The following is a 14,921-nucleotide window of genomic DNA, read 5'->3' as shown; positions in this document are numbered from 1 at the left end:
TTTTTATTCAGGCTGGCACCCCTATCACCCAATAAAATAAACACCCTCCTCAACCACACTATCTGCATCTTAATGCAGGAGCAAATAGGGACAGAGGGAGCTGCCTTGTACCTCAGATCATTGGTCCATCTACCTCAGTGCTGTCTGCAGTACCAGGTGTGCCATCTCACCCTCAGGGTTGTGGGTGCCTGCTGCCATAACATGGACATGCGATGTCACACACCTGCACTTAGAAGAGAAGGGGGGCTCCTCTTCTCCTCCACTCCACAGCCAGTGAGACACCCTTTTCCGCAGGGAAGGGCCTGGACTCGGGGGCAGACTCTGCCTCCACATCCGAGCCCCCTCTCTGCAAAGGGTGACTCGTTGGCTGGCTGTGGAAGGTGGAGCTGAACTGCTTCTCTCTCAGAGGCAGCGCCACAGAGTTTGGCTGGCTGTGTCCCTCCAGCTTTGCTCATTGACTTTGTGGGTGCCCAGCCCCCACAATTATATTATTGTGGGTGTCCAAGCACCCACGGCCCCCTGGAGTTGGCTCCTATGGCCTGCACTGACTGGCAGGGCTCTCCAGAGTTTCAGAGATTTCTCCCAACCCTTTCTAGAGATTATTGAACCTGGGACCTTCTTCATTCAAAGCAGATGCTTGACTATTGGGCTACAGCACCTTTACAAATACCGGGGAGGCAGCCGATCAAGTCCAGCATGCTTTTCTGTATGCCTGGATAGAGAGCCTTACTGGCCCCTACTCTTGTGTTTGTGGGACCAGCATAATTACTGTTGCTTCTTCATACAGGTTACCTCTTACCTCCATGGGAAGTCAACAGTGTTTCGTCTTCTCTTGTCTTGCAGGCCTGATACTCTTATTTTACCTCGTTTTGTACTTGTTCCTGGCTGGGATGTTTGCATTTTGCATGTATATGATGTTAATGACCCTGAGCCCCTATACACCGAAGCACAGGGACAGAGTTGCTCCACCAGGTAAATTATATACTTGAACTCAGATCGCTATAGCTCAGTTGCCTCTGAGCGCAGCTTGCTAGGCTCATGGAATTTGTATCAACCCTACATATGTTGGTGGTGATGCACCATGTATAGCTCAGGCGCATGAGACCACCACCTTGCTGAAACTAAGCAGATCTGGGGCTGGCCAATGCCTGGATGGGGGGTGACTACCTAGGGACCACACGTGCACCACATTGGGTTCTATACTAGAAGAAAGTTGTGGGATGTTCATGTTAGAAAGGAAGGCCCCATCTGCACTATGTATTAAAAGCAGTATCATACCACTTTGACAGTCATGGCTTCCCCCAAAGAATCATGGGGATTTTAGTGTGTTAACTGTTCTGGAAGTATGTAGGAGACAAATCCCTGTTCCTGGGAAGAAGAGTTGACTGATAAACCCCGCTGGGGATTGCAACTGAGAGTTGTTTGGAGGCCCTATTCCCCTCTCAGTACCAACAGAAAGCCCAGCATGTGGGTTTGGGCTATTGTTACATCCTTGGATAGTTTCTGAGGGTCTGCCTCCTGGGGTGGGGGGACATTTCACAGTTGTCCCCTGACCTTCCACTGCTGTTCTGCATGGGGTTGTGCCTCTGAATACCAGTTCCTGGGAAACATGGTTGGGAAGAGTGTGGTGCTCTCAGGTCTGGCTTGTGGGTTTCCCAGGGGCATCTGGGTGGTCACTGTGAGAACAGGATGCTGGCACAGATGGGCCTTTGGCCTGATCCAGCATCCCACTTCTTGCATTCTTTTGAGACGAGGAGCTATAGTATATCCACTGCAACCTGCTGCCCAAATGGGCAAGGCAGGGGGCAGCCGCAGGTCCTTGCTGCCATTGTTACCCCCTTGCTTCCTCTGCTGCTTGAGCAATGAACAGCTTTGGAAGAAGGAGCAGCATCCTGATCTCTTGCTCTGGATGGTGGGTTCAGTTGAGAGAGCAAAGGGAGGAGGAAAGAAGGAGGAACCACCACAACTATAGGAAGCGGTGCTATAGAGATGGGGCATCAAAGGGCAGGGAAAGCCCATCAGGAAACTTCTTGCCAACCTCTGTTCAATTAAAAAAAGCTCCATTTTGGATTCACACTTCTGTTTTCTGGCTTTTTCTGTTGCAGGAGTTATGATTAGACCACACGTTAGCAGCTCAGTCAACATTGCGTTCAAACCCGGTGACGCCAATTCGTGGCAGAATTATGTGGATAACCTGCATGCGTTCTTAGAAGGTGGGCTTTCTGTTTTTTTGTATATTACTCACGCCCTGCCCCCCCCAGCTCCATATAAATTAGCCATATTTTTTTTTATGTTTTCTATTAAAAGATTTTCCATAAGTAACAAAAGTACATTCAGTGTCTCTGTTTTTAAATTGTAAGAATCCTTCATACAGGTCAATTACAGCCAGTTTGAGACAGTTTTGTTGCAGGCAATATGGGGTTGAGGAGGAAAGAGAAGTGGGGATAAAGAGAGAGGAGGAAATAGAAAAAGAGGGAAAAGAAGGGGGAGGAAGAGGATAAATTAGCCAATCTGATGAAGCCAAACTGGGAAGAAGAATCAGTTAGTAATGACGTTCAAGTCATGTGACTCAGCCGACCTGTAGGAATCTTATGTACCCACTGGCCCTGCCTACCACTGGCACGTGGCCCTTGGAAACAGAGGCAGATTTAGGGCAGCACAACTGGTTCACCCACCCTGGATGGCAAGCCAATAGGGCCCCACAGGGGATGCTGCAAGAACAATGTAGGATGGAAGGTGAGAAGCGGAGGGTGCTGAATTCTGGCATTGCACAGGGTGCTGCTGAATTTTGAAATCACAAATTCTGCCACTACTTGGAAGGATAACCAAGTGAACGTGGAGCCCTTTGGACCTTTCTGCCTCCTGTAGCAAGAGAAAATGTTGCGGTGAAAGACATACGGAATATTAACGTTCTCTGTATTAATACCTTTAGATTATGATGACAAAGTTCAAGAACAGAAGAACATTAAATGCAATGAAGGCAATTATTTCATCCAAGACGGTGAAGAAAGTGGCCTGAGAAAAGCTTGCCAATTCAAGCGATCCGTATTAAATGCTTGTTCTGGAATAGATGATCCATCGTTTGGCTATTCAACAGGACAACCTTGCATCTTGCTGAAGATGAACAGAGTATGTTCCCTGGCTTACTTTTTATTTCTTTTTATGTATCCTGGAATGGGAGAGGTGTATGCTCACATACATGTGGTTAATGAAGAAACACAAGAATTGCCTTGCTGGTCAGAAAAATAAGTCTTTTGAAATGGCATGCTGTTTGCAGTGGTGGCCAATTTTTGTGCAGATCAAGATGACAGCTGCCTCCTAGAATACGCATGTTTCTGACTATGCAGGTTTCATTTAACTCTCATAGTTCATGGTTGTGTCAGTGCACTATCCTCTTAGTGTAGGGATGGGGTTCCTGTGGCTATCTAGATGATTCTGGACTACAGCTTCCATCATTCCTGAACATTGGCCATGCTGACTGGGGCTGATGGGAGTTGGAGTTAACTAATGACACTATTGGTTCCCCTCTTAGTGATTAAAAACAACTGTTGTCTCATATCTGCTTATTTGCTTTGAATCATAGCACAGTAAATTTGTGTGAGAGGCGCAACATATTTCATTTAAAATGCTTCTGATTTTTGGTAAGAAGTGAAGAGAAGGAACATTATATTTGCTGGGCTCCTGTTTTATTACATTGATTTAAATGAATGTACATTGTGTGATCCTGACACATAGTGGTGACTAATGTTGCTTTCATAAGCTTGCCTGTTCTGGACATTTTACTGAAACCTCTGGATTTGCTTCCCAGTAAACGTACTTTGGAGGAGGGCACTAGGCTGTTCTCAAAATTGGTGGTGTGGTTATGGGGTTGGGAAAACCCCAAGTCATGGATCTACATCATAATTTGTTGCAGGGAATTCAAAAAGAAAGAAATCTTTTTAGTTGCACATTTCTGATGAACAGATTTTTTTTAATCAAATCACCAGCTGATTAAAATGTGTTATACTGGGTGTTATACTAGGGCTGTTACTTCACTAAATAGATTCTCAGGTTCATGTGTGTTGTGTTGACTGCTCAATAGCCAAAAATACTTCTTGGACTGGTTTGCATATAATGCTAAACCATGACTAAGTATTACGTGTAAACCCTACCTAGCAGCTTAACCAATCTGATACCATGGTTTGTTGATGGCTAACAAACCTTGGTTTGTTATAACTATGGCTTGGCATTTTGTGTAAACCCTGCACCCTTCCTTAACCATTATTTGTTTGCCCACATGGTTCCAGATGGTCACTAAACTATAAAGGCACTAGGCGAAAACAACTGGAAAATGTTAAAGAAAAAGCCCATCCTTTGTTTTATTGTCTGGGAGACAACTCATGGTTTGCCAAACAAACCATGGAATACTTTATGTGCGAACCAAGGCAATGTATTACAGCTGTGTATCCTCCTGTGCTTTGCAGACCTGCTGGAACCATATAGCAAAATAGGGCTTCATTTTAATCATAGGCTACCTTTTTTGTTTTTAATTCAAAGATAATTAAAAATACTGTCTTTTGTCATAGATTGTAGGTTATAAGCCTGGTTATGGGAATCCAGTGACTGTGAGCTGCAATGTACACGTGAGTCCTTTTCCACCTGATTGTATTGCATATTGCAGGGCTGGCATCAGCACCATGAATCCATAAATCTGTGTTTATCTTACTCATGCCCCTATTTTCGTTAATGCAGAAAGGTGATGCGGCAGATATCAAGACAGTGGCTTTCTACCCATCTTCAACATTTGATCCCATGTACTTCCCTTACTACGGCAAGCACACACATGTAAGTAGAAATGCAGCTGTTGGGCAAACGTGCCTTTCACTTGCCTGGTTTTAGCAGTTTGCCAGGTAGCAGAGAATAAGAAGAGCAGTTTTTAAACAGAAGAGGAGAAAGAGGTCCAAAGTAGGCAGTGGGTAACTAGAGTTCTGAGATAGTAGAACGGATCGCACCACTTCAGAATGCAGTGCGTGGTGGGTCTCATTTTTTTGATGCTTCCACTTAATGGAAGTGTAGCACAGCTTCTTCCTGATGTGCTAGAGACCATTTGGGGGTGCAGGGCTGGGAACAGGTATTCTTTATTTAATGTGGGAAAAACATTCAACAGTGGCATACCCCCCTGTATTCTAAAATGGCTCAGTTTACAGATGTGTTCAGTTGTAAGTCTAGACAAGGTCCTAATCTCCTGCAGTTGAATGTGTAAACTGACACCATTGTGACATATTGTACAGTTGAGAGGATGTGCTAAAGTCTGTGACTTGTGTGCATGGTAGATATATATTAAAAACTTAGAAAGGGGGTAGCGTTCTGGGAAAAACTGACTTTGGTAATCACACCTACCCTTGAACCCAATAGGCGATTTTTGCATAAGGTGCAGTTCCCGGAACGTAATCCCCACGTAAGTTGTGGGCTTATTGTAAACCAGGGTATCTTAGGGAGGGTGTAGGGCAGGCCAGGTGACACCTACACCTCTGTCCTCCAACACCTCACTGTTCTTTGCCATTCTCCAGCATCTGCCGCCTGAGCCATATGCTTCCCTCTTCTAACGTTGGGACAGGCCGTGCCAGTATACGCAATGAAGTATCTAATGCACTCATTCCTTTAGTGTAAGGATGTATACTTACACAATGGAACTTTCTTCCTTCTCCCCACCCCCTACACACCCCACACCACCCCCAGATCTGCTTCAGTCTATTGCACAAGGGTAAATCCTTGTGCTAATAGATTGAGTGCATTAAATTCCACTCTGTGTATACCTTGGAAGTTGAACGGAATCTGTTCCGGAAGTCCATTTGACTTCCAAAATGTTCAGAAACCAAAGTGTAGCTTCTGATTGGCTGCAGGAAGCTCCTGAAGCCAATCGGAAGCCGCAGAAGCCCGGTTGGACATTCGGCTTCCAAAAATAGTTCGCAAACCGGAAGAGTCACTTCTGGGTCTGCAGCGTTCAGGAGCCAAAGCATTCAAGAACTAATCCGTTCAAAAACCAATGTACGACTGTACCTGTATCTGGCTCACGTGACATATATATTGGATTCAAGCCACAGAGCACTTCAGCTGACTTGCCCCCTGTTTACGTTTTAGCCCAATCATTCCCCACTGAGCTATTCTGAGCCATCACTGGATATTCCTATTTCTCTCATCTGCTTATATTTTTTCCAGGTAAATTATACACAACCATTGGTGGGCATTCGTTTTTCGGACGTGGCAAAGGACAAAGAGATAAATGTTCAGTGCCAACTGAACGGCAAGGGTATCATCAACAACTTCAACAGTGACCGGTTTCTGGGGCGAGTAGTCTTCATGCTGAAAATCACAACATAGGCCAGAGCTCTTCCAATGGCAAGCAAATCTTTCTCACCATGGAGGAGGGAAAAGAAGAAGAAATAGGCCATTCGCACACACTAGGAAAATTCAAACCTGATTTGGGGGGGTTATTTGGCTTTCATAGCAAAAGAAAAGAAATATGGATAACTCAAATCTAAATCTAAGTATAGGTGACATATTTTAAAACATCCATCCTACGAGCAAATGAACACATGTCATGTTGGAAAACGTTTATTAAAACATAAACACACACAATGTATTTATGTTAGATTTTTCACTGGCACATCAACAAGTGTGGTATTTGGTATTAAGCAGGCTATTTGGACTCTTAAAAGGAACCATTTCTATTGTCACTCACCCCCACCCTCACTGGGCCCAGGCAGATGCAAATCAGCTGCTCATCAATTAACAAACACCCCAAGGTTAATATGTTGTATGTGCACTTGAACTTGAGCAAGGGAGTCTGGAGATTATATAAACCTCGGAAATCTCCTCTCTGGATAGTTGTGTGTGTATTAGATTATTAAAAAGGCACATGCTCCAAGACTCGCTGCTCAAATGGAATATTCCATGTCCACAACTCCTCTGTTTGAGGCAGGCAGTTCACAAACACACCAATTTAGAAGTTAGAAAGCATAAATGTCATGTTGATGACTATTGGCCTATCTACTGAGACCTCCTGGCTCTGATCTAGAACAGGAGAAATACAGCATGTTGGTTGCCTTTTGCTTTTCAAGCTCAGTTCTAAGTAGTGGCAATGACCTCTAAACAGCCCTGGGCCCACCCTAGCCAAGAGGTCATTTCCACCCCTGCATTTGCCTACAGAGAGAATGCTCTCATTTAGCTTACTGTTTCTGTGTACTGTAAACACAAAGTGTACATAGAGATAAATTATCTGGGTCTGCCCCTTGGCTCTGGTGTTCCTGTCCTCTGACAGCTCATTGTAGCCCAAGCCAACATGCTTTCTGTTAGTGCTGTAACGCTGATTTTTTTATCCATTTTGGCTGTGAGCAGCAAGGGCCAGGGCCAGATGGTAGGTTTAATCAGTGTAACTGGGAGTTTTGTTATGAATGTATTTTCACTTCGACCCCACACTCTTTGGAAAGGGTGGACTATAAATCAAAATGAATTAGTAAAAATCTTCATAATGTGCACTGACCCCATTTGTCTCTTTATTTGTGCAGCTTTTCAGACTGGGAGACTAAGGGTGGGGGAAAGTTGCCATCAGAACAGGCATCAAAGGTTGGTGTGGGATTGGGCTATGTTAACATGCATGCACAACACTTAACCTGAACTTGGAAAAGCTCATTCAAAGTTACACGTTTGTGCTCCAAGAATTATTTAACACAAAGTCAGGTTAGACAACCATGGTTGACTTTATTGTTTAGCACAGACATACGTCCATCTTCGTTATCACTTGTCATACATACTATGACAACATTTAAAGTGCTGGCTTGTTTTTAACATCAGAAGAAACCTAAAGTAGCTTTTGACAATTCAAAATACCATTGAGGGATATGCCATGCCTTCATGTTAAGTCATAGGGCAGTTCAATGGAGTTGAGCTGGGTGTGTGCTGCACAATCCAGCTTGGGTACCACCTCATGCAATCATGAAGAAAATGGGCTAGGATGGGCTGCTGTGCGAAGCAGCAGGGGCAGACTTTGGTAATCTTTCATAATGTGGTGCCCTGTGCAAGGCCAAAATCTGGCATCTCCAAATGGATCTTCTCAATTTTGCACACATCCACAGCTTTGCTTTGCATGGAGGAACCACCTGCACTGCCCTAAATCCAGCACTGGAAACACTTGTGTGAGAGCCCCGGTCACCAGAAAGAAAACTGTGCAATGGCAATGGCATCATGAAGGAGAGTAAAGTAGTGAGTCAGTAATTGAATGAATGAACACAGACAAAGCAACTGAGCCCCTACATTCTGGTGCTAAGTCACAGCATAGCAAGAGCCTGTGTCCTTTCAGATCACTGCATAGCCTCTTTCCCCTTCCTATCCCTCATATTCATCTGGACGCGAAAGTTCATACCCATTCACTTCTATCAGCAATGGGAAACCTCCAGCCCATGAGCTTAATCTGGTCTGTCAGGTCAACCCATATGGCCTGTGAGACCGTTTTGGCCCAAGCCACACACACAACTTGATGTTATGTAAAGTCGGGTTTGCAAGCACCACTGTGACTGTTGAGTGCTTGCATCACAATCAGATGATGTCTGGCACCTGCAAAGTGCTGTGTCTTTGCCTATGTGGTATTATTTCAAACTGTGCAAGGAAAAGAAAACATGTCAGTTGATTGACTCACACCCACTTATCAAATTTGGTCCAAGGGGTGTAGTGGGAAGAGGTAAAGATTTGGCCTTGCCAGTCAGATGCATTTTCCCATTCCTGACTTAGGTAACTAGCCAGGGCAAAAACAGGTGGATCAGCGCTCTCAGCAAATCCATCTGCAAGGACAACTTCCAGCATATACATTCCAGGTCTTTGTCAGGGATACAAGAGAGCAGCTGAGAGTCATGTGGTATCCCTCACAGCACCTTGCACTTCCGCCTGATTTTATTATTGTGAACTGCTCCGAGTATCCTTGGGAATGAAAAATGACATACCAGTATGATAAATCAAGTTGTATTTACATTGGAGGGAGACTCTTCACATTACAAGCATGGGATGAGGACAGTCCAAATGCTGGTTGACTCCTAATTCCCACCAAACAAAGCCAATGGTTGGGGCTGATGGGAGTTTTATTCCAACAGGGCTACAGATTCCTCCCCAACCCTATGGAATAGTGAAATGCCTACAAAAATAACCATCTGTGATGGAATCTCTAGCCAGGCAGCCAAGATTCTTCAGGCATACATGTATGGTGACTATCCTATGTTTTATGTGTCTTATGCAAGCCTACTTATAAGTCTCATTGGCCTCAACAAGACTTACCTGCTTATACATCTCCAGAATGAGTAGCAAACTTCCATAGGCATTCACATTTTGCCTGTAATAGGTAGTAAGTACCTTGGTCACTGTAAATGAAGTATTTTGGACCTACCCAAAGCTAAGCTTCTGTGCTGTAAGTAAGTGTACTGTGGGAGAAATAACCCACCTGTCCAGTAAACTTGTTTGACCTTTTCATTCTCTTTGAACAGGCATGTCTCCTTCCATGCAGCTTTGGTGTCAGAAGTAGTTTGATATGTGGGGTGACGTGGTTAAGGGGTGAGGCTCTTGCTCCAGAAATTCAAGTCCAAAGCTCCCGTGGGTGCATGGCAATTTGGGCCTTGCGCAAACTACTTGGGAACTTGTGGCCTTCCTGATGTTGCTGGACTACAACTCCCAGCATCTCAAATCACTGGCCAACAGTTGACCCAACAGCAGCTGGAGGTTCCCAGTCCCTGGAGAAGACACGGGGAAGTGGTAGAGCATCTGTTTTGCATGCAGAAGGTCCCAGAATCTCGAGGTAGGGTCTGGGAGAAACCCATATCTGAAACCCTGGAGAACGGTTGCCAGTCAGACAATACTAGATAGAATTTTGAGCTGTCTCGGTATAAGGCAGCTTTCTATGTTCCTACTTTGCTAGATGACCAAATAGCATAGTCTGCTATCAGGCAGCTGATTTACTTTCATCTACTGAGCCTGTTGCTTACAACTTGCATCATCCTCAACTATCCACCAAACATTGGAATCCAATAGCACCTTGGAGGGTCACAGTTTCCCTACCCATGTACGAAGTGACCACAGAAATTAAAGTTACAATCGACCTTTAACTAGAGCCTCACTCCCACAAATGTCGAAAACCTTTAAGGGGAAAAGCCGTTTCTCAGCAGTACAACATCTGCATTAAATGCAATAAGTCTTTGGTTAAATCCCAGGAATCTCCAGGTAGGGCTGGTTAGTTCTCCTACCCAAAATCCTGGAATGCTGCTGCTGGTCAGTGTAGACAGTATCTGGCAGTGTTTTTTTCTGGGGGTACGCAGGGGTACACATACCCCTAAACATTTTTGTGAATCTAAGTTTGGCCACATTGAGGGGCAGTATTTCAATATGAGTAGGAAAATGAGAGTACCGAAAAACATTTTTTAGAGGAAAAAAGCACTGGTATCAGGCCAGATCAGGGTGGTTCAATGGATAGCCTGAGGGTTACCTGTGGCCCTTGGGACCTTTTTTGGTGGCCCTCAGCAACATTTGACACCTCATCCCCAGCCCTCCTGCTGCCTTCCCAAAGCTTGGTAACTGAGGCACTGGGCTTAGGGAAGGAGGCTTGAGGGCTCTACAGGGTCCTAGAGTCCTTCATCCGCCTTCTCAAAGCCTATTTAGTGCTTTCACAGCTTTGAGAAGAAGGTGGGAGAGCTCTGGGACCTGCCCAAAGCCTTCCCAAAGCCCAGCCCCCTGCTTATCTGGCTTTGGGAAGGCAGAATGAAGGCTGGGTGCATGTGTCAATTTTTGGCCTCACTCCCCTTCCTGTGCAAGGCAGTGTGCAGCCCGTGGGTTCCATGTCGAAAACTCTTGCGGCCCACTTGGTATGGAAAGTTGGACCGCCCACAGTCTTACTTGGTATAAGGAAACTTCCTCTGACATTTGCTGCTGCTCCCTAAAGCTGTAAACGCCCCCTGAAAGTTTGCTATCTGTTTCAATACCCACACAATAACTAGAATCCAGGAAATGCAAATCGGAAGCATAAGCTGAAGAGGGATGAGATTTGTTTCCAACACTTCTTTCTTCAGAAAACAATCAGTCTTGTTTTCAAGTGGTGAAGGGGAGTCCAAAAAAAGATTCTCAAAGTAGGCAGCAGCCTCAGTCAGCAGTTCCTACCTCCTGTTGTATGCACAAAATATATTTACCTTGCTTGTGTGTGTTTTCCTTCTTCTTTTCTTTTACTGTAAGAAAACCATGAGCTCGAAAGTCTGTTAAGGGTACGGGGCGAGCGGAAACAGAAAGGAAGAAAAGCAGAAGCAGCAGCAGCAGCAGCACATAACAGGGTTATACAGCTTGGTAGCCACTGTCACTTTTCCGCCTTCCGATCATATAAAAGACAAAGGCAAAAACAATAAGGAGTCCGATGACCACACCCACCACAATGGGGATGATAAAGAGGAAATCAGAACTGGTACATTCTTCAGCTGTAGGAAGACAAGATTGAAAAAGAGAGGAGGGAGAGGGAGAACACAGAGCGAGGGACAGGAAGTTAGTGAAGAGAGCAAGCATCTGAGCACAAATTAGCAAAAGCACAAGTGACATATTTGCAACTCTTGTTTCCTAACGTAGGCCCCATCTACACTACACATTTAAAGCGGCATCCTGTCAGTTTAAACAGCCATAGAGGCTGTCCCCCCCAAAAAAAAAACATTATGGGAGCTGTAGTTTGTTAAGGGTATTCAGTGTTTTTAGGACGCAGGTGGCACTGTGGGTTAAACCACAAAGCCTAGGACTTGCCGATCAGAAGGTCGGCGGTTCGAATCCCCATGACGGGGTGAGCTCCCGTTCCTCGGTCCCTGCTCCTGCCAACCTAGCAGTTCGAAAGCACCTCAAAGTGCAAGTAGATAAATAGGTACTGCTCTGGAGGGAAGGTAAACAGCGTTTCTGTGCGCTGCTCTGGTTCGCCAGAAGCAGCTTAGTCATGCTGGCCACATCACCTGGAAGCTGTACGCCGGCTCCCTCGGCCAATAAAGCGAGATGAGCGCCGCAACCCCAGAGTTGGTCACGACTGCACCTAATGGTCAGGAGTCCCTTTACCTTTATTCCCCTTAACAGGCCTACAATGACCAGAGTAGTTTAACAGTCAAAAGGCTTCCTACGAGGGAAATCTGCGAATTCTGGCTGTGAGGAATTGGGGTCTCCTAACAATTATCCGCACCCTTAACAAACTACACTTCCCAGGATTCTGGAGGGGGGGGGAGGAAGCCATGCGTATTTAAAATGGTATGCTGTTGCTTTAAATCTATAGTGCAGGTGGGGCCCAAGTTTATGATTTCGTTTCTCCGGCCAGTCACCTTTGAAATTTTGGAACATCTCCAGTGCTTGGTGTGTAAAACGGAACCAGTGAAACTTGCGCCGATGTGCCCACCAGCTAGACTCACAGGGATGTCAGGAAAGCCAACAGATGACCTTAAGATTTGCCTGTTTTATTTATTTGCTGCATTTCTAACCCAAGGATCCTAAGGTGGCACACATCTTTCTCCTTCATCCCTCCATTTTACCCTCACAACCTCCCAGTGAGAAAAGGTTAAGCTGAGAGATGGCGACAGGCCCAAGGCCACCCAGGGAGCTCCATGGCTTGTGTGGGGATTTGAACTCTAGCCTCAAAAGTCCTGGCACAACACACTTAACCACTACAGTATGGTGGCTCTAAATATAAATATCTGCCAGTTTTATAGGAAAGCACACAGCTAAAGAAAAGCAAAAACCCCCACACCTGAAGTCTAGATTTAGATTAAATATGTAGTTCTGTCTCTTTTCCTCATCACTACAGGACACCCCATTGCCTCACTCCTGATAAATAGACTCCAGAGTACTTATCTAGATATGTGCAAGTCACTTTAGCATTGTGATCAGTGAAGTATTAAAGCTCAGCTCTGAATGCTTTTGCAGTTAGCACAGATTTTCTTCATTCTGTTTGCAGTGGCTTCCACGCTCTAGGAGGAGGAGCATATTTCCTTTGACCTCATTCTTAGAACTTGTGACCGGGTTTAGGAGCAGAGCTAGCCGTCCTATGAGACAAGAGTGAGGCTGCCGCCTCTGCGGATAAATGCAGGGAGTGGGCAGGGCAATGTCTGCCAAGCACTCCCTCAGCCAGGCGGCTGACCTCAGCTGCAATGGAGTACATTCTGCTGCCAGTAGGTAGGATTGAACTGCTTTTGTACACATAGTATGGAAGAGACGTCACTTTGTTCTTTAGCCACAGGCAGCAAATTGTCTTGGACTGGTCCTGGTTAAGAACCGGAGGGTTTCAGCCCTGCACAGGATTTTAGCATGTTTCAAAAGGGAAATCTCTCCCAATTGTCCATGCATCACTTAGGTTGCAGTCCTAAGCATCATTACTAGGGAGCACATCCCACTGAATTCAGTGGAACTCATTAAGTAAACATAATTAGAATTGGATTGTGAATTGCTGTTAGCCGTTAGGTGATGTAGTGTTGCTTTCAGCATGAGATCAATGACATCCACACCTTTTAGAAAGCATGGTTTCCACCAAAGAATCCTGTTAACTGTAGCTTACCTACCCCACAAAGCTACAATTCCAAGTACCCTTAACAGACTGCATTTCCCGTGATTTATCAGGAGAAGCCACGTGCTTTAGATATACGGTGTAGATGTGACTCAAATATTTTCTGTAAACAGATCACTTTGCCATCTGGCCATCTGACAGGGAGATAACACAAGTCTGTGCTACAGAAAGGAAAGTAACTCTCTACATTTATCCATGAGTTACAATAAACTGAAGATTTAGCACCATCCTGCAGAAACAGCAGGAAATACTGTATTAGGCAAAGAGGAATTTTAAAACAGAAAGTAAGGAGGCAAAGAGAACAAAATGGTTAATCGTTGGCTACATAAGGAACAAGTTATTAAATTTTCTCAGCATTTACTTTATTATTATTATTATTTACATTTCTGTACTGTCCTTTATCCAAAGATCGCAGGGTGGTTTACAATATAAAAACAAAAAAATGCATATCATAATAACAAAAATGATAATCCCATGCACAGTTTAAAAGGTCATACATTGTTTACTAAGAGTTCTCTGCAGGCAGATGTGCAGGAAAAGGTGGCAGGAATAATATACCTGTCTAGTTGTGTTGAAACAGCTTTGCAAATAGCCACTAGCCCATGATGGGTCGAAGTCTCCTCCAGGATGCCAGACAGCAAATCTCAATGGAAGTTACTTCATTTTAAGTAATAAATCCATGCAACAGATATACTAACACAGGTACATGGCAGCAAAATAACTAGTCTGTTTTGGGGTTAATAACTTTTTTTTTTTTTTTTTGGCCAGGCTGTACTGACTCACCCCCCAAAGGTCTAAACTCTGTTAAAGCAACTTATTGTAACTTGCTTAATTCGCAAAATCCCAGCATCATCCCAGCCTCAAAAAAGTCTGATGCTGGTGCCTTGAAATTGGGAACTGGCCTCTAGTCTGAGCCAGGAAGTTCCCTTATCTCTACACAAACAAGACAGGAGAAATATGGCATCTCAAACTCCATCTGTGTATGAACTGCAAGGCCACTACTGCCTGTCATGATGATGTTTGCCTCAAGGAAAGAACAAGATAGAGCATGAGATAGGCTCTGTGCCCTGTTCTCCTTTTGCAGAGTTGATGGGAAAGCTAAAATATTATTATGATTACTTATTGCATTACTTCCTTTTTTCAGAGAAGGTGACACCAAGTGACCCAAAAATTAAAACCAAAACATAAAAACCAGAATAAAACTAAAACCCAACAGCACATCTGCAATATATATAAAAGGGCAGGTATAAGTAACTCAACACCCCCACCCAATAAAAAGACAAGCAAAAAAGAGACCACCATAGAAATACCAAATACCCTCCACATTTAACGATTGAAA

At 44.6% G+C, this 14,921-nt stretch overlaps 2 protein-coding genes across 4 annotated transcripts in view; one reads left to right on the top strand and one right to left on the bottom strand.

Moving 5' to 3' along the window:
* ATP1B4 (ATPase Na+/K+ transporting family member beta 4) overlaps positions 1–7,515 on the top strand; it is a 40,327-nt gene extending 32,812 nt beyond the window's left edge. For all 3 annotated transcript variants that reach the window (XM_081179054.1, XM_081179053.1, XM_081179052.1), the window contains exons 4-9: positions 844–972; positions 2,106–2,213; positions 2,933–3,129; positions 4,566–4,622; positions 4,732–4,824; positions 6,199–7,515. In XM_081179054.1, the coding sequence (XP_081035180.1) occupies positions 844–972; positions 2,106–2,213; positions 2,933–3,129; positions 4,566–4,622; positions 4,732–4,824; positions 6,199–6,360 (746 nt within the window). In that variant the 3' untranslated portion in view covers positions 6,361–7,515. The remainder of the gene's footprint in view (positions 1–843; positions 973–2,105; positions 2,214–2,932; positions 3,130–4,565; positions 4,623–4,731; positions 4,825–6,198) is intronic.
* Positions 7,516–7,720: 205 nt separating this feature from the next.
* LAMP2 (lysosomal associated membrane protein 2) overlaps positions 7,721–14,921 on the bottom strand; it is a 28,649-nt gene continuing 21,448 nt past the window's right edge. The window contains exon 9 of the mRNA XM_081179035.1: positions 7,721–11,477. Coding sequence (XP_081035161.1) covers positions 11,338–11,477 — 140 coding nt within the window. The 3' untranslated portion in view covers positions 7,721–11,337. The remainder of the gene's footprint in view (positions 11,478–14,921) is intronic.

The sequence above is a fragment of the Podarcis bocagei genome, assembly GCF_964188305.1.
Source record: "Podarcis bocagei genome assembly, chromosome: Z".
Taxonomy (NCBI): Eukaryota; Metazoa; Chordata; class Lepidosauria; order Squamata; family Lacertidae; genus Podarcis; species Podarcis bocagei.
Note: the sequence above shows the minus strand (reverse complement) of the source record. Positions and strands in the feature narration are given on the sequence as shown.